At 36.2% G+C, this 24810-nt stretch overlaps 1 protein-coding gene across 3 annotated transcripts in view; it reads left to right on the top strand.

The window, feature by feature from the left end:
• MICU3 (mitochondrial calcium uptake family member 3) overlaps window positions 1-11750 on the top strand; it is an 88082-nt gene extending 76332 nt beyond the window's left edge. For 2 of the 3 annotated variants that reach the window (XM_004277171.3, XM_033400631.2), the window contains 4 exons: window positions 4196-4304; window positions 6320-6477; window positions 7631-7699; window positions 9419-11750. In XM_004277171.3, the coding sequence (XP_004277219.2) occupies window positions 4196-4304; window positions 6320-6477; window positions 7631-7699 (336 nt within the window). In that variant the 3' untranslated portion in view covers window positions 9419-11750. Of the gene's footprint in view, window positions 1-4195; window positions 4305-6319; window positions 6478-6852; window positions 6920-7630; window positions 7700-9418 lie in introns of all 3 variants that reach the window. The other variant, XR_004475408.2, reaches the window with a different exon arrangement.
• Window positions 11751-24810: the final 13060 nt, after the last annotated feature.

Genomic DNA, 24810 nt, shown 5'->3' on the forward strand with positions numbered 1-24810 from the left:
ATATAAATTATAGCCATCCTAGTGAGTATGAAGTGTTATCTATGTAATCACCTTTACCTTTACCTTAACCAGAACTCTTTATTTCTTTATATAGCTTTGAGTTGCTATCTAGTTTCTTGTCTTTTCAGCCTGAGGGACTTCCTTTAGCATTTCCTGTAGGACGGGTCTGCTAGTAATGAATTCCCTTAGCTTTTGTTTATCTGAGAATGTCTTAATTTCTTCATTTTTGAAGGATACTTTTGCCACATACAGAATTCTTGGTTGACAGGTTTTTTTCTTTCAGCACTTGAAGTATCCCACTCACTTCTTGCCTCTGTGAGTTCTGATGAGAAATCAGCTGCTAATCTTATTGGGGATCCCTTCTATGTGAAGAGCTGCTTCTCCTCTGCTGCTTTCAAGTATCTCTGGCTCTGGCTTTTGACACTTTGAATATGTGTCTTGGTGTGGGCGTTTTTTAGTTTATCCTACTTGGATTTCATTGAGCTTCTCAGATGTGTAGACTCCCGTCTTCCCTCAAATTTGGTGTTTTCAACCACTATTTCTTTAAATATTCTTTCGACTCCTTTCTCTCTTTTCCTTCTGGAAGTCCCATAACGTATGTATGAACTTGATGGTGTCCCCAGGACCCTTAGGCTCTGTTCACTTTTCTTTTTTATTTTTTTCCTGCGGTACATGGGCCTCTCACTGTTGTGGCCTCTCCCATTGCGGAGCACAGGCTCTGGACGCGCAGGCTCAGCGGCCATGGCTCACGGGCCCAGCCGCTCCACGGCATGTGGGATCTTCCCAGACCAGGGCACAAACCTGTGTCCCCTGCATCGGCAGGCGGACTCTCAACCACTGCGCCACCAGGGAAGCCCTGTTCACTTTTCTTCATTCTTGTTTCTTTCTGTGCCTCAGACTGAATAATTTCAATTGTCCTCTCTTTAATTTCGTAGATTCTTTCTTCTGTCTGCCCACATCTATTGTTGAACTTCTCTAGTCAGCTTTTCATTTCAGCTATTGTACTTTTAAGCTCCAGAATTTTTATTTGGTTCCTTTTACACTTTCTGTCTCTTTATTGATATTCTCATTTTGTTCATACATGGTTTTCCTGATTCCCTTCAGTTCTTTGTCCATGGTTTCCTTTAGCTCTTTAAGCGTATTTACAACAATTAATTTAAAATCGTTTTTTCTTTGTTCCAATGTCTTGGCTTCTTTAGGGATGGCTTCTGTTGATTCTTTTTTTTCCTTCTTGTGAATGGGCCATATTTTCCTGATTCTTTGTATGCACTGTAATTTTTTGCTAAAAACTAGCCATTTTGAATATTATATGGTAACTCTGGAAATCACATTCTCCCCTACAGTTGTCCATTTGCAAAATAACTTGGATAAGTCACTAAACAAACAGAAAAGACTGTATTCCTTGTCGTGTGCAGTCAATTAAGACTCTGTTCCTTTATCTTAGGGGTTAGCCAGAGAACTGACAGAGATTTCCTTAAATGCCTGAAGCCAAGAAGAAAAAAATATAGTACTGTCCCAGTCTTTGCAGTTAAGCTGTGAGCTGGAGCACTCCTTCAACACTACGCCAGGCTACCTAAGCCCCTTTATTTACCTTCACCTCCTGCTTTCACAGAGCTCACATATCTGCCAGAGGTGGTAACCTAGGGTCCTCTCAGGTCTGTTAAAGCATGTGTCAGTTCCTGGGCATGTCCAATTTCCCAAGTATATGCAATAGCGCTGTGAGCCCCTATTCTCCCAGTAACCATTCTCTTCAGCCTCCTCCTTCCCAGGCTTTTGGATTGTGTCTGCCACTTGTCTCCTCTGTCGTCCCTTGCCCCAGGCTGGCATAGAGTGTGTATGTCTTTAAATGTTTTAATAGATGTCACTGTCACCAGGAAAGCCATTCTAGTCCAAGGGGAAAAGGGTGAAACAAAAGTTAGCCTCTGTGCTGGTCCTTCAGGGAATCACCAGACAGGTCAAATCACATATCATGACAATTTGAGAACAAGGCACCCTTACTGAAAATCAGTTGACCATAGATATTTGGGTTTATTTCTGGACTCTCAGTATATATGTATTTTTGATACTTTAAAGTCGTCAGATATTATCATCACTTTATTTTTGTTACAATGTAAGCTACTTCTTTTTACTCCACTTCTAACGATTAGGACACACTCCATTCAAGTCCCAGTGGTTCATTACAGAAGTGATTCTGGGAATAAGAATGGGGAGGGAGAAGAAATGGCCATACCCCTGTCTCTCTGCCACTTCCCCAGACTGTCTGTCCCTCACTTCTGTTAAGAATGGATTGCTTTAAATAATCGCCGTCAAAATGAATGCCCTGTTTTTCAATTTACAAACACAAAGAGTTTAATCTGTACAAAACAATTACTGTATGGTTTTGAATTTGCCCTGTCTTTCCAAACGTGAGATCCCCATTTTGAAAAATCCAAAGGTTCAGATGGAGAACATTGTATTCTGTCATTCTTTGATTTCCTTTTAATTTTAAGCTCCCTAAAAGTATTGACATTTTTGTTTACACTTTGTTTTAAAATATCCCATCCTCTTGTTTTTCACTTTTACCAGCATTAACCTGTCACCCTGACACAGAGATTGTTGCTGGGACAGCTGATCCAGCACAAACTGATACAGAACCAGAGCAGTGGCCAGTTTCCCTGGCAACAAGCTCTTCACATCAAGACAAACCCCTTCTGGCTCAGTCTCCCTAATTGAGTCAAACAGTCCTGTCAGGAAAACATGGCAGGGGGGATCAGATCACAAAGCAGAATCCAGAGTTGGAATGGCCATAAATGAATGTAAGGAAAGAGAAAAAGAAAAAGTGAAGAGAAATGACAGTGATGATTCTCCTTGAAAGTAAAGAGGGGTGATAATTGAAGTGGAACTAATGTGTATTAAAATTTGGTATTATTATTTCAATAACAAATTGATAATATTATTTTGATAATAAATCACTTAATCAGTAGCTGGCTTATATGAAAATAAACTCTCTGGTTCTTTGCCCAGCTTTCCAGTGCCACCTCCTTAGCTTCCCTTCCCCTGCTACCCCAGTAGTAAGGTCAGAATTTGTGACGCCTAAGCTCTCAGCCCTCTGCTTGTTCTCTGTTTACTTTGTCTCTCAGTTTTGTTCATCTTGCTGAGGAGAACACATCAAGCAAATGCAGCCCTTTGTATCCAAATTCGTATTATCAGAGATACATTGTGCTTATTTCAAGTAACTTTCCTGTTTAATTGAAGTTATAGCAGTGGCAATAAACATTGTGCTTATTTCAAGTCACTTTCCTGTTTAATTGAAGTTATAGCAGTGGCAATAATTTCAATTTACGTAAATGAAATTCCAGAGTCCTTTCCATGACCCTACCGGAAGCCCTGTGTTGGGCCTCCCAGAGCTCTGCTACAGTCATTGTACTTCCTCCTGTTATTCTGGCAGCCTTATCATGGCAGGAACAAGTAAAAATACACGACTGTTGGCTTATTAGACATATTTATTTTGCATTGTCATTATAAAGACATTAATGACCTAATGCTGAAATATATTTAAGGAGAAATACATGTACAGGAGAAACTGGGGTTTTTTTGGTTGTTTTTTTTTGTGTTTTTTTTTTTGCGGTACGTGGGCCTCTCACTGTTGTGGCCTCTCCCGTTGCGGAGCACAGGCTCTGGACGCGCAGGCTCAGCGGCCATGGCTCACGGGCCCAGCCGCTCCGCGGCATGTGGGATCTTCCCCGACTGGGGCACGAACCCGTGTCCCCTGCATTGGCAGGCAGACTCTCAACCACTGCGCCACCAGGGAAGCCCGAGAAACTGTTTTTAGAGGGTTTTTTTTCTTCTTTTTTCTTAATGATCATACTAACTTTTAAAGTTTAAGAAATTCAGGCCTGAAGTGAGAATTTCTAAAAATGGAAACTTTTAAATTTATGTTTATTGTAGCATTTTTCTTTAACTTTGTGCTGGTATGACAGTGTTTTAAAAATATTTTCACCTATCATTGCTAATAGTAGCAACATTACCCAGTGGAAAAAATTTGAGTGAATTTTACATTTCGTTTGGAGAAAGAAGGTTTCAGAAGATACCCTGGAAATATATACTTACAAGATATATTGCTGATGCTCAGTCTACTTATTTCTAGTAAGCGTAGATATTTATTTAAATCAATTTGACAATGCTAAATATATTTACATATATTTTCCCAATATAGGGCATTACATTTGATGAATTCAGGTCATTTTTCCAGTTTTTGAACAACCTAGAAGACTTTGCAATAGCCTTGAATATGTATAATTTTGCAAGTCGCTCTATAGGGCAAGGTAAGTAAGAAACTTTCAAAAACTAAAAGCAAACCATACTCCTACATTGCTTCTGGTGACTTTGACAACAAATTAACTAGATATATCATATTAGCCATCAATTTGCCTGAAAGTTTGGTGTATACTTCAACAGGAAATTTGTTTTCCCTAAGCTAAATTTAGGAAAATATGCTACTATTTTGTATTAAATTTATGATTGCGCTTCACTGCATATTATGGGAAAAGCTAATGATGTTTGTAAAGGTTTAAAGAGGAAGAAACCTCATGGCTGCTTGGTAACCTTGAGGGGATATGTGTCTCCCTATAGAAGAGCCAGCTGGCCATGCCGCAAACATCATCACAGGGTGATATTCATATTATTTGTTTGTCTTACTGACTTTACCCACACTCTCTGCTGGCTCAGAAACCTGAATTTTGTCAACAGAGCCACCTCTTAGCCATGGACTTACATTAGCCAAGTTTTAAGAACGATATATAAAAATGACAGTCAATTTTGCTTGATTTACCAAAAAATACAACTGCCATAGAATTCTGAATGCTGTAGTCCTCAGGACCAGCTCATTCTTTCCCTGTAGGTAGACTAACAAGTCAAGTCCTTTTCCCAGCATTCTGTAGCTATGACCCACCTTCCCTTCCCTCGTGGCCATATTGTTTTTAAACATTCTTGCCATATGAGGACTTTCTGGTTATGTCTTTAGGGTGGTTTTACCCGTGTCTGCCATAATCTAATAAGTGCTAATCCCCCAGTTCAATCTCAGAGGACAGTCTCGTTATTTTATTACCAAGTTCTAGGGACAAGGCAAACCGGAGCCTCTAAGTGCTAATAATTCTCTTTCCCCAAAACACAGATAGTGAATCCCTCGCATAGCTTCATTCACTTACTCGTTGAGGAAAAGAAACCTAAAAACTGAAAAGTTTTCATATTTCACCCTTTGACTGGTCTAGATATTCAAATAAGGCATCTTCTTAACACATTTTAGTGTTTTAAAACCAAAACCTTTGGGAGCCCTGCCTTAACAGGCCAATGTTTTACTGCCATGGTAAACCTACTAATCAACTTTAAAAAGAGAAAAAGTCAGTATCTGCTTAGCTGGTTCAGAATGGAAAGTTGCTCTTTTACTTTGTGGAACTGAATGAAACGAAATGAAAAAAATCACTCTTGCAGGTGCTAGGAATAGATCTGTCTCTTTTTTTTTTTTTTCTGTTGCCACTTCTAGCACGTTAATTCACGTTATCACCCCTTAGAAAGAGCTATTGCTGTAGCCACCGCAGTGGTATTCCTGCCATTATCCACTCTCCTCTCTGACGTTTCCTGGACAACTCACAGAATAATCTTCCTAAAACAGATTAACCCTGACACACCTGCTATGGAAAATTCTTCAGTTCCCCAATTGCCTGTTGAAGATCGTACAGGTTCCTCACCTCAAAGTCCCCCTGCAGAGCTTCCCCAGCTCCTGGGTGTCCAGGCTGCTCATTTTCTGAACATGCCTTGTGCTCCTGTGCCCTGCCCCACCTTTGTTCTTTCATGTCATCATCTGCCATTTCCTCTCATCTCTACAAGCTGAAATCCTTTATCCTTCAGGGCTGAACTCAGATACAAAGCGGCAGCCTTCCCTAATCGCTGTCTTCTCTCTCTTTTCCCTACGCCACGCTACCCCACAAGTAACCACTCATTTCCAAATTCTCATAGCGCTTTGTTGCTGCTTTTTGTGTGGTCCTGTGTAATGATTATTTAGGCAGGTGTGTCATCTCCCATCTGAACTGTAAGTTTCTTGAGAACTTATTCACCTTAATAACCTCTAAAGTATCTGTGGTTGATAGTAGGCCCTTTTAATTAAAACCGCAAAAAATTTTATGTTCCCTAAAAAGATGGCATGATTAATGAAAAGTGCTATGTTACATAAGATCATACCCATGTTTAGAAAAAAAACCTTCTTTTATAACCTTGCTAGTAATTAACACATATTATAAAAATAATGTTAATGGTTTACTCCTTTTCTGTGTCATTTATCTAGATGAATTTAAACGTGCCGTCTATGTAGCCACTGGCCTCAGACTTTCACCACATTTAGTGAACACAGTCTTTAAGATTTTTGATGTTGACAAAGATGATCAATTAAGCTATAAAGAATTCATTGGAATTATGAAAGACAGACTCCATAGAGGATTCCGGGTAAACCTATAAATTTCAACCCTATTGCTATCCTTTTTAAAAACTGAAAGAAAAAAATCCATCTAAGTTTCAGAAACAATTTATATAAGTTTTTAAGGATATAAACAGGAAATGTTATATTTGAAAAGAAAAAACATAAGGCCCTACCTATTTTCAAAAACAATTTGAAGAGATAAAAGGTGATGCTTTTTTAAATATAAAATCAGTGTGAATTTTAATAACTTATTTTCATATTCAATTAGTTTAATGTCTTCATCCCAGTTGCCAAATATTTTGGCAATGTTGCCAAATATTTTGATTCAGTCTGCACACTGGCTGTTTAAGACTTGCTAGTATACAAAGAAATATCACTATTTCTCATTTTATATGATGCAGATTTCCACTAGGCAACGTGAGGTTCTTAAGTCACTGCATATTCAGTACTTTTTATATGGAAAATGAGGTAAAAAATGTTTTTTTGTCTGTTGAACTGTTCTTTCCTTTTAACATCTTATACTGCAAAATAATTACAAGAAATGCAGTGATTTTTCTCAGAAGTATGTTTTAAAGAATGAAATGTAGCATAAATCAATAAATGTTTACACATTTAATGTATTTGGATGTGCCACAAATGGAAAAAGAAAAAAAAATATGATTAACAGCTAGAATATTCAATCTTCCCTCTTTGGTAACAGTACCCCTGAGCATTATACATTTAAAAAGAAAAAATATATATATGTACCAAAAAATCAAGATTCATCTGAGACAATGTTTTTAAAGATTTTTAATGGATTCTTAAAATCCCAACTGTCTTGGTAAAGATACCGTGTACTTAACTGCCACCTAGTGGTTAGTTATTAACATTTGCGGTGATGGCACAAATGCCTAAAAGGGCATGCGTTGAAAATCATTTTTTTCCTCAAATATTTTAGAATAGCAAGATCAAACTAAAATATTGGGTTGGCCAAAAAGTTCGTTCAGGTTTTTTGTAAGATGTTACGAAAGACACGAACAAACTTTTTGGCCACCCCAATATAAAACTATGCTATAAACCCTTGACACTGTATTTCTCTCTTAGATTTTATGTATTTTTATTTTTGCCTTATTTATTGAATATCTGTGACCCCATAACATTTTATTTACATTTGCACACTCTTAATCCTCTGTTTCACAGGGTTATAAAACAGTTCAGAAGTATCCCACTTTCAAATCCTGTCTGAAGAAGGAACTTCATAGCAGATAAGTATGTTAGCACCTGTTTGTCTAAATTTGTTCAGTAACAGTAAAAGAAGGGTCATAATTTATTCTTCTCTTACAACATTTAGGTAATAGCTGAAAGAAATAGAATTATAATTTATTTTTAATGTTTAGGTCACTAATTCAAGTTAAGAATTAGTCTTTTAATGATTTCATTTTACACCATACAATTCAGTTTAAGAATAGTTATTATAACAAAGCATTAGTTTGCCACTGTTAAGTTGTGATCTAAAAATGAACTGGAATAAATACTCATCTGACTGGAATTCTCATGAATGTTGTGACTGAAAATTTTTCTGCTTAACCTGTAGTTTTGTATCTGAGCAGATACAATATAATGAATCCAGATTGCATTTTTATAATCTAGGATTACTAGCATCTAAGGGATATTTGTAACTATTTTTTAGGATCATGATTCCAAACATCTGCTACAATAATAGCAACTAAATTTTTTTAGAGTTATTTTGGGTGCCTGGCACTTTACTAGGTGTTCTTCTACATGTAGTATTTCATTTAATCCTTACAGACAGATATCCCATTTAACAGCAGAGAAAATAGAGACTTGGGGAGTCATTTACCCAAGATAACTTGCTAGTAAGTTGCAAACCAGGATTTGAGCAATTTGAGCCTCATTCTGTGTGATGACAAAACCATCTTAGTTATTATTTACTACACCATCACCATGGAATGAAATAGTTGAGGAAGATACGGGAGATTTGTTCAGTTTGTATCAACCCAAATAAGTATCTCAGACTTGTTGCTGACCTCCAAAATGAGAGATTTGTTTTTCCTTTTTTCTTTTTGTTTTTCTTTTAAAAGTCAACTATAGCTCTAAAATTTTGGTTGATTGTGGGTTCTGATTAGGTGTCTGCAGTGAAACTTTCATTCATTTACATGCTTGCAAATACCTATTTTTTTCAAGATTAAAACATTTATATTTGTCTAGAGTGGCATTACCGAAGTGGTACATATGCATAGGATGTCAATGTATATTAGTTAAAAGACGAAAAGCTGTTTAGAAATAAGTATGAGAAATATCATAATAGATATGGTTAAATAGGTTCCTTAGGACTTACAGATCTTAATATGCCACTATTGATTTGTCTCTCTAAAAGAAAACAGCAGTATTTGGTATTTTGCAAAGTAGCTTTGAAGCCTAATATTTTATGGAACCCATTTAGGGAATTGCTGGTCTAAAATGTTTAGTGGTAAGTAGGCTTATTTACTTATCTAAGGTGGTAACTGTTGTGATTGAGCTAACAGAAGAAGTCAGGTCTTCCTAATCTCTATTTTGAGGAACTTTATATTGCCTTTATTATAAGAAGTTAAGCTAAACATTTAAAAAAATAGTAGGACTATACCATTTATATGTTCATATAGATAGTGTTTCCAACCAGCCTGTAATAGTGTCACATTGACATTATTGATTCTGTGTAGTAGTATATAGAACCATAGAAAAAAATGACTACTTAGATTCTAGAACTTTGTAAGACTGCGGATTAGACAAGTTACTAAACAAAACACTGAACCTTTAAATTTAAGGAAATAGTTTATGATTAAGTCTTTGATTCTTATACTTGCTGTTGCGTGTTTTTATCATGTGCCTTACTGTTTCCTGTGATTATTATAATGATTAATGCTGTTACCTCCGAATTTCATCCTAAAAAATGTTACTTTTATGTATTACATATATTTTTTTAATTAGGCACTTCTAAAGCAAAGTTTAAAGGATTATCATCTACTTGAAAGTGCAAGAAGCAAAAACTTCCGAGGGCGGAAGCAGGTCTGAGATCAGAACTTGTGTAAATGAAGGAAAAGGTGAAATGCTAACTATTTTTTCTTTAACTGAATTTTTGAATATAAGATGCATCTTCTTACTGATTACTAATGTTACATGTTATCATGCATCTTCTTACTAATTACTAACGTTACGTGTTATCATGTTGAGCTTTTGACTTGATTTACTGAACTCTGCACTTTTTCATTCCCTTCGGATTCTTCCAGTGACTATATAAGAATGTATTTTAATTTTTAAAAAAATTTATTAGAAATTTGTCTCATTTCAAAATAATGTATGACTCCTGGAATCTAGATCACTTAAAAATGAACAGCAACATATTTTTGGTTTTAGACTGAACTTATTATCAGAAAATGAATATTCCTTGAGATTTATCTTAGGGCCCTTAGAATTGTTAATAGATCTCCAGGCTTTTAATTACATTGAAGTAATTTTGAAACACAAATAGAAATTAAGCTACTATACAATATGATGGTTTACACTGTACTTTTAACTTTTAAAATTGCTTAATTAACATATATTGTTTGAATCATAAAGTTTTTTTTAAAGTTTTTGTTCATTTACCAAAGTCAACAGAATGTCTGATATTATTTTATGTATACAGTAATTTAAAATGTAAATTTTTTTTCTCAAAAAAACTCATACATTAATGGTAGAAACAGTGGTAGTTTTTGTATCAGTAGTCACTGTTGTTGTCGTTATTGTTTTAAACATGGTGCAGCTCCTGATAGCAGATGGTACATGTTAATAACAGTAGTAAAAATAATATCTTGAGGCTCTGTAACTTATCGCATATTGTTATTATGTGTCTGTGGTGTCAAAATGAGTATTATAAAAGATTAATATAAAATGGTTTAGCAGACTGAAGTATATATTAGGTAGAAGTTAATATTTGTTTCTTGCGAAAGGACCACATGTTAAAGTAATGCCAAACAGCCAGTAATCATGAATACTTTAAATAGAATTTATTATTTCAAAATGTCTTAAAAGAGAAAAGATAAACTTTCTATTGAAAAACAGCAAAATTAGATTTTCTCCTGGAGAAAATAACTTGATAGGATTTAATGGAAATCTGTTCAATTAAAAAAATGTAGTTTATAAAAAGTTACTATGCAAAAATAGAACAATGAATCTAAATTATACTGTATGTGGAAGATAGGTTCATTTATCTTCTAAGATGTACTAAATATAAACTGCACACACTCCAACTGTTATCTTGCTTTTACTATGAAAATAGGAAATACTGACTTTGTTTTTGTTAAGTTATTAAAGGTGAAATTGATAGTTCTGTATCAGCCTATTTATAAAAGTAATGTTATTCCCAAGAATATGTTGTTAGCATTGACAATGCATTTTTAGACTTTTTACATTCTTTTTCTGATATTATTTATTACATTGATATAGAAATATGTGATTCATCAGTTTTAGGATTTCACATAGTATAATTTCACCTGCTTTGCAGGTTGATTCAGTTGATTAAGTAAATGAAAATGTCTACCTTCTCATTTAACGTGCCCCAGCTCTATTTTACCTTACACTGAATGTTCTCAATATTATTTGCTATCTAAAAGAATGGAAAAATGCAACTTACTTTTATCTTTAATTATAAACTAAATTATCTTGCATATATGGAAAAATTGCTATTTAGAACAGTCCTATAAATAGATATTAAAAACTGAATTAGCTCATTAAGATTCTTTGTAATTCTGCCATTCTCCCAAGGAATATTACATATGTAACCTTTATTCTTTATTGCTTATCAGAGTGAATGGATACTCATCTGCTTATAAGACTGCAGCATAATATTAAAATGCAAATAAATAAAATATTCTGATGAATTAAAATGGAAAAGAGTAGTAAATTATGGTGATTCTCCACATATTATCAGTCTTGAACTTCATCATCTATAAAATGGGAGGTAAAAATATCTCACTGGACTGTTGTTTACATCAATTTTTAAAATTTTAAGTACTTTGAAAATAGTAATGTACTAAATACATGTATGCTATTCTCAGTATTTCCTTCTACAAACTATTCCTTGGAAAGATGAAGCTATACATGAAATTTTAGTATCATACTCTTTACAGAAGACTTTATGATGAAAGGTTTATGGTAATTCTCAGAATCATTTCTTATTATGAATTCCATTTAAGTTCCAGTTTATTGTTCTTATTATAACTGTAAAGTGACCTGTCTTACATTCTTATGTTATCTTAAAATAAATACACTTGCTCTTGAATCAAGAAATTTAGTACTTTGCTTTTCTGTATATCTGTGGACTAACGTCTTTCTGAAAAATGTCACGTATAAACTTTGAAAATCTTTGTTGATTACCAAACCTCCATTGATTTTATGCCCTCTGCTATAGCAATACATGCCAAGAAATTAATCTCATCAACACTTCTGTAAGTAAATACATCATAGAGCCATAAAGCCTCTCAAAGTGTATAATAGGAATTCATACATTATATTGATAAAATATTATCATTGGTACTGGAAAACTTTCAGAAAGTTTACATGTGAATGGAATATCAATTTTCCTTTACAGACTGTTTAAATGGTTTAAAATCATTAAACCAACACTGCAGCAGCCCGTTTCACTAATGTTGGTATTTTGTAGGTATCATCTTACTAAGACAACTCCTAGAAATTTACCAATTTTCAAAATACATTTCAGTAGTCCCCCCTTATCCATGGCTTCACTTCCCGTGGTTTCAGTTACTCGTGGTCAACCTGGGTCCAAAAATATTAAATGGAAAATTCCAGAAATAAAAAATCCATAAGTTTTAACTTGCTCACCATTCTGAGTAACATGATGAAATCCCACTATGACCTTCCTGGGTTGTGAATCGTCCCTTTGCCCAGTATATCCCACCCTTTAGTCACTTAGTAGCCGTCTTGGTTATCAGATGGATGTCATGGTATCACAGTGTTTACATTCAAGTGACCCTTATTTTACTTAATAATGGACCCAACGTGCAAGAGTAGTGATGCTAGTAATTTGGATATATTAAAGAGAAGCTGTAAAGTGCTTCCTTTAAGTGAGAAGGTAAAAGTTTTCAACTTGGGCTTCCCTGGTGACTCAGTGGTTGAGAGTCCGCCTGCCAATGCAGGGGACGCGGGTTCGTGCCCCAGTCTGGGAGGATCCCACATGCCGCGGAGCGGCTAGGCCCGTGAGCCATGGCCGCTGAGCCTGCGCGTCCGGAGCCTGTGCTCCGCAACGGGAGAGGCCACAGCAGTGAGAGGCCGGCGTACCGCAAAAAAAAAAAAAAAAAAAAAAAAAAGTTTTCAATTTAATAAGGAAAAGAAAACTATTCTGAGGTTGCTAATACCTACGGTAAGAACGAATCTTCTATTTCTGAAATTGTGAAGAAAGAAAAAGAAATTCATGCTAGTTATACTGTCACACCTCAAACTGCAAAAGTTACAGCCACAGAGTGTAGTAAATGCTCCGTTAAGATGGAAAAGACATTTAATTTATACAAGAAGATATTTTGAGAGAGAGAGAGACCACATTCACATAACTATTATTACAGTATGTTGTTACAAGTGTTCTATTTTATTATTAGTTACTGTACCTAATTTGTAAATTAGTCTGTATCATAGGTATGTATATATATAGGAAGAAAATTTTTTTTCTCTGAATTTACCTTTTTATTGTCTCCTGTGCTTGTTTTGCGTATTCAGCAGCTTTTAATTCTGTCTCTGATTATTTAATTTCAGTGTCTTTGAAGTTTTCTTCTCCCTTCATTGCCTCATTCCATTTTTCTGTTTGTGTTTTAGGTGTCTCATATGAGAGGTTTTTCTCGAATATCTGGTAATCTTTTGTTATATGTTCATATTTTAAAACAAACTAGAAGCTCTGTGTGCATGGAGTGAGCTTTTGGCCAATGGATTCCACTCATTGCTCTTCTGGCTGGGCCATTTCATATGAGGGGCTTTGACTATCAGTATTGCTAGGTCTTTTTCTCTTTGGTCAGATTTCTCCTGCCTGTTAGACCACAGCCTAGCTGCTGTTTTGTTCAGAGGCCCTTTGAAGATGGAGCCATAGGTATATTTAATAAAGGGGGCCATAAGCTCATGTATTTAATGAGCTGTTATTGAGCTGTTTGAGTATTTTTACCATGTCTTTGTTTACTTTTTCAAGAAAAGCACATTTTTAAAACTTAGGACCTCAGTCTGGGAAAAGTGGGACTAAATCATGAAGGTCATGTGCTGGATGGATTTATTCACCAAATCCAGAATTTGGTTACTTCTTCTTGAGGCAGATAGAGATAGTTTTAAGAAAAATAAATGTATAATGGTGATTTTGAACTTATGGAACTACCACATGTTTAAGCTTGGGTGGTAGAGATGAGGAAGAGATTAATTGATAAAGGAACGTCAGTGAATATCAGTTATTGGATTTTAAAGTTAAAGATAGCAGACATACTCTCCTACAAGACATATTTTGGTGACATTTACCAAAGAGACCAAGAACTGAACTTGATTATTAGCCTAATTAAGTATGGCATTTTCTATCGCATATTTTCAAGGATGAAGCAAGTAGCTTGAAGGTAAGCAGATTTGTCTTCTAGCGGATTTTAAACTGTGATAAAATGAGAGTTTAGGACAGAAGGAAAGAGAACTAATAAAGATATTTGTAATCTGTGGTATTTAATGCTTTATTCCTTGTAAGCTCTAGGTGCTATAAGAGTTAAAAGTTCAAGCTGAAAAATCTACAAAAACCACTCTGAAAATCTATACTTTTTTATTTCACTGCTCTTTGGTGCTAAGAGGTTCTCAAGAAGGTGAGTATCTTATGTACCATTTGTGCTGTAATATTTAATTACAGTGAGTGTACAGAAGATTAGCTGTCTCAAAGATTCTTTTGAAATCAGATTGCACATCAAAACTGCATTGTGCCCTGCTAAGTAAGCAAATTTAAGAAAGAGGAGAAGGTGATGTCAAGACTTACTGCCAAATGAACAAATAAAGGAATAGGATTTGCTTGGTGTTCAGCCTATTAAAGCATAGCCAAATGTCAGCCTTCATTTGTCAACTTAAATATATTTTTCTAAAATTTACAAAGATTCAGTCTATGGAAAGTATCCTTTAGCTAGTATTTGAACTTGAGAAATAAATTAAGCAACACAAAAATGATGAATAGATTATACTAATAACTCAATTTCTCATAGTGATTACTTACCACATGAATTGTACATTAATAATTCAGATATAGATACCTGTTGTCCTTTTTTGTAATTTTCCTGATTATAATGTTAATACATGTGTTTTTGCTTCCTAATACTTGAGGTTTTAGAAACTTAGAGGTTAACTTCTCCTCCACTATAGCTAGACACCCCCCACCCCTGCACAAACACAATATACACTGAAGCATTTCAGGTTTCCAGGGATTTCTCCCTTCAAAAAAAAGAGTAAAAATGAAATTTTTAAAATCCAAGAGCTGAGCCCCAAATAATCAGGTAGACTAAGGTAGCTTGGAGCCTGATTTGGACTTGCCGGAAATAGTCAGGAACATAGGTGAGGACCTCAGGCCAGAGCAACAAAGTTCACAGGTGCTTGAAACTAGAATGATAGGGAGCCTGCAGGCTTTGTGCAGGGATAGGATTTCCCTGAGGTCAGAATTCTGTACTGACCATATCTGAGTATATTCAGCCTTGAAACAGCAACGAGGTGGAGAACCTGAATCTGAGACCCCTTCCTCTAAGCTAAAATCCTGAAGCAGGTCCTGAAGCGTCCTGAGACACGTATGTACACAAAGAGAGATGCTTGATTACAATCAAGCTTGACCTCTTAAACAAAGACTACCAAATCCAGATAAGGCCTGCCACTATTAGTGAGAATCAACTAATAAATTTAGACCCCAAAGAATGCAGTTGTTGGAACCGAAGACAGAATGCATAAGAGCTATGTATGAAACAAACTATGAAATTACAACGAGTTTTTTTTAAAACTATAGGAATTACACAGATACACTTATGAGGCAGAATCTCTAAGAAAATTTAATTGCTGAAATCAAAACCTCAATCAAGAGTTTTGAGTCCAGTCGTAACTGGTATTGTTCCATCATAAACTACAACATTGCACAACAGACACTTCAAGGCTTTTGTCCTTGAGAGAAAGGACACTCATGTGGTGACCTCTACATTCACTCTGGCTTGCTGCCTGGAAGCACTTACAGCAGAGGGAAGTGAAGCCCAAACAGAAAATAGAAGATGGAAGAAATGAGATGAGACAACAGCCACTTAAGGTCACACGGGGCTGGGAGACATTGGAGTTCAAATCAGCCAGAGTGTAAAGGCCTCACTGAACAACCCAAGAATTAAAGACATGCCTTAGGAGTAAGACCACTCTAGAGTAAGGGTGACTCTGGACCCTAATAAAACCTAAAATTAATCCTCAATTGGAACAAGCGGATCTACCAGTATAGTGACTACCTGCCAAAACAAAATTCAGTACTCTTTAAAGGAAAACAACAAAAATCCTATTTCTGATAATGTAATATCCACAGCAACCACTATAAAGCAGACAACTTTTATATATGCTAAGCAAGAAAATGTGACCCTTAATGAGGGGAAAAAGCAACCCATGGAAACAAATGTTTGACTTAGTAGATAGAAACTTTAAAAGCTCTTATAAATACATTGAGAAGTTTAAAGGAAAAGATGGACATAATGAGAGAAGAAATGGAAATTATATACAGAAAAATTAAAACTATAAAAAATAACCAAATGGAAATTCCAGGATTGGAAAATATATTATTTAAAATAAAAATTCATTGTATGGACTTAATAGAAGATTGGAGACAGAGTAAGAAAGGATCAGTAAGCTTGAAGGCAGAGAAATACAGACTATCCAAACTGGTGCACAAAGAGGGAAAGTTACTGGCGGGGGGGAGACAAAACAAAAAACAGTAGTGCATCAGTGACCACACAAAGCAGTCAACCATAAGTGTAATTACAGATCCTGAAGGAGAAGGAGAAGGGTGGGCTGGGGAGCAGAAAAATACTCAGAGATAATGGCCAAAATTTTTCCAAATTTGAAGAAATACATAAACTATAGTTTCAAGAAGTCCAGCAAACCCTAATAAAGAAACCTACACCTGGTCATATCCTAGCCAAATTGCTGAAAAGCCAAAAAAAATTTTTTTAATCTTGAAAGGATCTAGAGACAAAAGATACATTATACACAGGGTTAGTGATAAGAATAACTGCTGGCTTCTCATCAGTAACAATGGAGAGCAAAAGATAGTGGTGTAACATCTTTAAAGTATGGAAAGAAAAAAAGGAAATGCAACCTAGAATATGATATTCAGCAAAATAGCCCTTTAAAAATAACAGTGAAATAAAGACAACTTTAGATAAATATCAGACAGCCTGAAACCAGCAGACCTGTACTATAAGGAAAGTTAAAAGAAATTCTTCAGGCTCTTGGGAAATGAAACCAGCCAGAAATTTTGATCTGTTCAAAATAATGAAGTTTGCCATAAATGGTAAATTTCTAGCAAATATAAAATTCTTTATCTTAAACATATAAAAAAGTAATCAACTTGTTAAAGCAAAAAGAGCAATGTAGTGTTGAGTTTATCATTAAAATGTTCAATAATATCATAAAGGACAGAAAGGGGTAAATGGAAGTATCCTGTTCTAAGAGTCTTACAGTATAGTGCAATGATATATTCATTCAGTCAATGCGTATTTTAACCCATGGAAACATAGATGAATTAAAATGCAATAATAAAAAGATACTGACTAACCCAAAGTAAGGCAGTAAAGGGGAAAACAAAACTAGGATGATAAATTTAAAAATAGCAAAATGATTGTATAAATTCAACCAATTAATAATTACATTAAATGTAAGTTCACTAAATATTCCAATTAATAGCTCAATTATTTTATGAAGATCATTTGCTACCTAGAAAAGATGTACTTTAGATATAAAGACATGGATAGGCTACATGTAAAGTGATAGATAAAAGAATACCATGTAAACACTAACAATAAGAAACTGCAGTGGTTATATTAATATCAGACAAAACACATGTCAAGGCAACGAGAATTACCAGTTGTATTAGTTGGGATCTGGTCAGAAGACAAAGTAACACATGATTTAAACAGGGAAGTGTAATATAAAGAATTATTAGAATAATGGAGAATTGACTAGTATATAATATATAAATTTTATGTATTTGAATATGATCTTATTTGCCATTTCCTCCATTGCTTTTAAGCTTAGAAATTTTAAGCTCCCAATTTGATAAATATTCTGTCATATATTTTTATGGCTTATATTTTCTTTGTATTTAACTAAAAAAAAAAAATCCACTTGGGATTAATTTTGTTACATGGTTTTAAAAAAATGAGGCCCTAACTCTAGATTTCCCTGCCAATTTATCCAGCACTATTTACAGAATAATTCTTCCTTTTTGCCATCTAATATAATGCAAATTATTTTTAAGTATTTTTACATACCTGAATCTGTGTTAAGAGTCTGGCTATCCTTGTAACCACATTGTTTTAATTATTTACAATGTTTTCATAGTTCCTAAAACTAGTCTATCTCCCCCTCTCAACAGCCACACACAGATTTCTCTTCTCTTCAAAAAATTTCTTAACTATTCTTACTTGTTTATCCTTTCAGATTAACTTTAGAACATATATAAACATATATAGATATGTTTAGAATCATATCTCCTCCAAATAGTGTTTTTATTGGGGTCACTTTGAAATGATAAATTTGGAAAGAACTGACACCTGTATTAGGGTTCTCCACAGAAACAGAACCAATAGGATGTAGATATACAGAGAAACAGATTTATTATTATAAGGAGTTGGCTCACAAGATTATGGAGCCTGACAAGTCCCAAGATCTGCAGGGTGAGTCAGCAAGCTGGAAATCCAAGAGAGCCAATGGTATGGTTCCAACCTGCATCTGAAGTCCCGAGAATCAAGAGAGCCGTTGGTTTAGTTCCAGCCTGAAGGCTGGCAGGCTCGAGAGCCAGTGTTTCAGTTCAAAGGTCGTCAGGCAGCAGGAATTCTTTCTTACTTGGGGGAGAGTTAGCCCTTTTGTTTTATTCAGGTCTTCAACTGATCGGATGAGGCCCACCACCTTAGAGAGCTAATCTGTTTTATTCAGTCTATTGATTTCAATGTTAATCTCATCCAAAAACACCCTCACAGAAACACCCAGAATAATGTTTGACCAAATATCTGGGTACTCCATGACCCAGGCAAGATGACACCAAAAAAAAAAAAAAATTAACCATTACAACATCTTTATAATATTTTCATCCCATCCAGGAACAGTTATTGCAATTATTTATTCTCAAGATCAATGGCTTTCACTATCTAGGTCATACACTTCATATGGTCTTTTCTAGATCCTACATACTTACTATTGCTTTTAAGAGTAGGATTTTTTCCCATTAGATTCTCTATCCAATTACTGTTGGTATATAGAAAAGCAGTTTGATTTATTCAGCCATTAAACTGACCCCTAGTAGTTCTGACATTATTTTCTGTTGAGTCTCTTAGTTTTCTGTTAGCCAGTCATACTATATGCAGATGACGGTTACTGTCTTTGCCATTCCTATATTATTGCTCTTTCTATTTCCTGTATTTTTGTGTTGATTATAGCTTTCAGAACAATGTAAAATACTAATAGCGATAGCAGGAATCTTTTGATTTCCTGTTTCAATAGGATTATATGTAATGTTTCAAGTTAAGCATAATATTTTCCTGTTGAGTTGAGACAAATACTTTATCTTGTTAAGAAACTATCCTTTATTTCCTGAATTTGAAAGAGTCTGGAAAAAGGAATGAGTGTTGAATCATCTCAAATGCCTTTTCAGCTTTGACTGACGTGATTATACATTTTTCCAATTTGGTCTCCACATGCAGTATATCTGCTTTACAGGCTTCCTAGTTTTAAATTGTCCCATGTTATTGTAATAAACTCTGATCATAGTAGACCATTCTTTTCATTTCCTGGTCTTAGACAAGTTGCCTTCCCTGTATCAGGTTCCTTATCTCTAAATTGGGGCTAAAAATTGTATCTGCCCCATGTTACAGGGATGAGATGAGATGAGATACTTCACATAAAGTAAATCTGTATAATTTGCAGTTACCATCTTGAAATTCTTAATAATGTTATCTTTGAATTTTTGTTTTGTAAATGAAGTCAGTGGGCCGATGGAGCTTGTGCAGGGGCTTGGAGCCTCTGCTCACACCCAGGCCTCCTTCCCACTCCCAAGGATGGGTTCTTGGCTACCCGCTGCTTTGCCCAACTTCACCCTCCCCACCCCTGCCCAGGGCTCTAGGTGTAGGAATGGGGAAGGGCACCCACACCGTCAGAGTCTTGGGGCAGAGTGTGGTGGAGACCATCCTGCTCTGGACTGGCAGTGCTAGCCACGGTGCATCAGCTGGCAGCCAGCCAAAGGCCACAGGTTGGTGGAGATGAGCCTTTATCCCATATTCCTAATCTGAGTACTTAGAGCTTTCTAACTCCGAGGTTTCGATACCCTGGGGGTGGCTTATTCACTGTGGGTTGGGGTATCATGCCTATAGGAAGGAGAAATGTCTGCCTGAACTTCCCCAGGGTGCTCCCCCAGCTGAAGCACAGTGCATCAGTCCAGCAGCTGGTGTGAGCAAGTGTATGTGCATCCTGAGTCATGGGATGGGGACCCAGGACACCTGTGAGGGTCCACACTCACCTTGGAAGCATCCCCGTAGCAGAAGGAGCAGGCCCTTGGCTTGCTTCATGCTGGATGGACCTTCTCTTCCTCCTCCCAGCCTTCCTGAGTCTGACTCAAGATGCCTCAGAAGCATTCTCAGAAGCGGTGCCATTAAATACGAATTACGTAATTTTGGCGATTTCACAGAGAAGGTAAATGCTCTGATATTTGCACTTTAAACAGACATTGTACAATATAAAGATGAATGGTAAAAGTCATGCTAATAACAAAATTTTTAAGTTTTAGTTACTTAAAATGACATTAAATAGCAAATTAAAAACATCATGACATGTTGAAAGACTATGGAAGAAAGAAAAAGTTTTCTTTTGTAATACCTTAGCATTTTTTCCTGCTTTGTTGAACAAAGAGCCCTGCATTTTCATTTTGCACGAGGCTCCAAAAATTATGTAGCTGGTCCCTCCCTGGAATGTGGACATTTGGGCCAGTGTGCAGGGGTGTCTGTGGGTTTGGTGAGATACAGGATGGTAAGAAACACAGAAAGAAAAGAGTACCATTTTATGCTACTTGAAAGTGGATATTGATTTTCTCAAAACTGTAATGGAGAAAATGGTTTTTGTGTTAGAAAAAACAGAAGAGAAAAGAATGCTAAGATGGTAAGTGTGCTGCTTATGATACCGGAGGTTTATGGCAACAGCGTAGCATTAAGGCCTAGGAGAACTTGATGTCTAGAGAGCAGTTTACGATGAACTGTCTGAACTGACCACCTGAGTATCAACAATACGACTTAGGGACTCTACTTAACAAAATTCCAAGCAGGTTCACTTGTTTTAAAAATGTACAAAGGTAAGCTATAACTCCAGCAGAATGTAAATTTATAAAGAATAAATCATAGCAAGATAGTATAACATGTTTAAATTTCACATGAGGCAGAAGGCATTTTGATAAAAACAGGGGTTTAAAGGACACACAGAACATACCCTAACTGTGGGTTTGCGCTGTGGGCTATGGGCAAATGACTGTAATAGATAACCTAACCAAAAGATAACCTAACCTTGGGACAAATTAAAGGAAGGAAATGAATGACAGCTGGGGAAAAAAAAGTAAGAACTAGCAAATAAAGTCACCTTCTGCTGCTTTAATGTACCCAATGCTGGAAAGAATACTGGTCACCTTAATAATAAGTAGACAAATCATCATCTTCAAACACAGAAGAAAAGGGTAAGGAACAATTCTTTAAAAGCCATAGCAATGGTTCTCACAACTGGTACTTCGGTAATTACTGTTGTCACACAGTGTCTTGCTAGAGAGGCATTTTCATTCGAGATGAATATGCGGTTGATTAGCACTTTTCAAAAAACAATTGTCTGAGGTTCTCGGTACTAGATATCCTGGTACTATTTTCTCATTAAGGTGATTCATGAAATTTTTCAATGAGGTTCCTATGGTATTTTTAAAAATCGATTTGGTTTCACCCTTTCAACTAAATGAATGAGTCAGTGTATCATTCAGACAGATGTGGACTTGCTTAATTATAAAGTTAAATGATCTTTGCATAGAATTGAGAAGATGAGCAAACACTAAAAGCAGAATTCAAGATGACATAACTATATCAAAAAGGATATATTGGAAAATATGCATAAACAGGCGAAATGCATTTAGCCCATCCATTCAGCACAGCATGGTTAAGCAAGGGCTCTTGAGTCAGCCTTCCCGAGTTCAGATCCTGGCTCTGTCACTCCCTACCTTTGTAGTTAAGCAAGGTTCTTACTACACTTTCCACACCTCAGCTTCTTTGTATGTAAAATGAGGTAACAGAGCAGCTGAGTCTTAGGGTGGTTGTGAGAATTAAAGGGGAAACTGCCTGTAGAGTACTGACTTTAGCAAACACACCATCAATGTTAGTTATTATTCCTAAAATAATATTCCTATTCATTTAGAATTTGCTTATTTGTAATCATGTTCATAAACTTGACCTTGAAGATTAACACAAAGGTAAAAATTCATGGACTATTGAAAAATATAAAGTGGTACTTATTATTAAAGTGGACTAAAAATAGTGAAAAGAAAATATCTTTTTAAAATCTCTTTTGGTAAATATGGCTAAGCACTTTAACCCTATCCTGTACATGGTTCCTACTTTAGTTGTTGTCACCATCTTCATCTATTAAATTTTCTTGGTTTCTGGGCACCTACTTAATTTAATGAATATTTTATGCCATGCATGTGAAATATATAGTCCATGTACCTAGGACTGTTTCTGTCTACTAGTTTTTCTTGTTTCTAAAAACAGAAAAGAGGAATGCCTACAGCTAAAACAAAAAATTCTCTCTCTCTGTCAGCTCCTTCTGCTGATATTTCAGTTTTCCAAATTATATATTCGCATAATTTGGATTTTCCGACTCTTAGTTTTCAAAAAAACAACAAGAAGTCAAAACTAAAATACATTGCTTTTTATAGCAGAAAATAGCTTCCATTGCTCAAAGCTAATTTAGAATAAAATCCAGACAACCCGAAAAACATATATATATATATATATATATATATATATGTATATGTATATATGTATGTATTTAAATTTGGCTGCAGATCCCTTGTCACTCATATTCCCACACAAACATCTCTTTAATTTTTTTTTTTTTTCGGTACGTGGGCCTTTCACTGCTGTGGCCTCTCCTGCTGCGGAGCACAGGCTCCGGACGCGCAGGCTCAGCGGCCATGGCTCACGGGCCCAGCCGCTCCGCGGCATGTGGGATCCTCCCGGACCGGGGCACGAACCCGTGTCCCCTGCATCGGCAGGCGGACTCTCAACCACTGCGCCACCAGGGAAGCCCCTTTTTAATTTTTTTAATGTAATATTTTCCTTTAAGAAGTGGGAATAAAGCTTTATCCTTGTTGAAAAGCCTTGCTCAATCCTGTGCTTAGCATAGTGCCTGGGATCTGGTCAATACAAGTCTGTTGAAAGAATAAGTGGGTGAATCTATGAATGAATGAATAAATAAACAAAGTAAGGCATATCAAGCCTGAAAAGCAAATACAGTCTTTGCCTGACTATTACTTTACTCCTTAACATATTTCCTAAACTGTGTCTCTGCCTTCCAATATTAAAATTAATAAATACAGTCACTCACATACTCGAGAGTTTCCTAGTAAAACACACATCCCAACGACTAAAGTACTTCAGCCTCAACGAAATGAATTTGCCTTCTGTGATAGTAAATGCTGACAGTAGCTAACATATATTCCTCATATATATTATGCATATAAAATGCTTAGTACAGTATATACATATGCTCTATACATATAGTTTCTCTTTATATGCTGGACACGAGGCTAAGCATTTCTTTTTTTTTTTTCGGTACGTGGGCCTCTCACTGTTGTGGCCTCTCTCGTTGAGGAGCACAGGCTCCGGACGCGCAGGCTCAGCGGCCATGGCTCACGGGCCTAACCGCCCCGCAGCATGTGGGATCTTCCCGGACCGGGGCACGAACCCGCGTCCCCTGCATCGGCAGGTGGACTTTCAACCACTGCGCCACCAGGGAAGCTCCCAGGACACTTTTGAAAGTGAAAGAGGGCTCCTGCATAATTACACCAGGATAGCACCACAAATTGGACTATCCTGGTAAACTAGGACAACAGTCACCTTACCCATGTCCCTCTCTGACTAACTTTTTCTCTTTTATTCCTTCTTTCTTCTCTCCTCTCTTCTTTCCCCTCTCCTTTCTCTTCCTCTTTGTTCTCCCCATGTCTCTCACCAACTCGTTCCATGCAGCTTAAGTGGCAATAATTTGCCATGATTATCAGGAATTATCAGGTATGCTCACTAAATCCCTCATATTTGAACTTATGTAGACAAATGCTACAAAGCAACATTTTCTTTGCTACTATATTAGTTGTGGCTGCATAACAAATTACCCCAAAATGAAGTGGTCTAAGAAAACATTTATTATCTCACACAATTTCTGAGAGTCAGGAATTCAGGAGCAGCTTAGCTGGGTGATTCTGGCTCAGGGTCCCTCATGATGACCAATCAAGCTGACAGCTAGGACTGCAGTCATCTGAAGACATGGCCGGAACTGAGGGATCGACTTCCAAGCAAGCTTACTCACATGGCTCTTGATTGGAGGACTCTGTTCCTTGCCACCTGGGCCAATCCACAGGGGTGCTCATGACACGACAGCTCACTTCCCCAAGAACAAATGATCCAAGATAGAGGAGAGAGGCACAATGCATTTTACGACCTAGTTTCTAAAGTTTCCCTCTCTCAGTTCTGCTATATCCTGTTTATTAAAAATTAGTCATTAAATCCAACCACACTCACAAGAAGAGGAATTGGACTCTGCCTCTTGAAGGGAGGAATGTCAAAGAATTTGAGGAGACATTTAAAACCACCAGAGTCCATCCTCTGGCCACAAATTATTTACATTCTTCCCACCTGCAAAATATACTCACCACTCCCAAGGTCCACAAGATCTAATGTATTAGCTCGAACTGCAGAATCTAAATCAGTTCCTGGTATGGATGAAGCTCCTTGGGTATAGTCCTTAAGTACAGGTCCCTTAGTACAGTTCCTTTCAACCTGAAAATGTGTGAATGAACAAGACAA

This window comes from Orcinus orca, chromosome 21, assembly GCF_937001465.1.
Source record: "Orcinus orca chromosome 21, mOrcOrc1.1, whole genome shotgun sequence".
Taxonomy (NCBI): Eukaryota; Metazoa; Chordata; class Mammalia; order Artiodactyla; family Delphinidae; genus Orcinus; species Orcinus orca.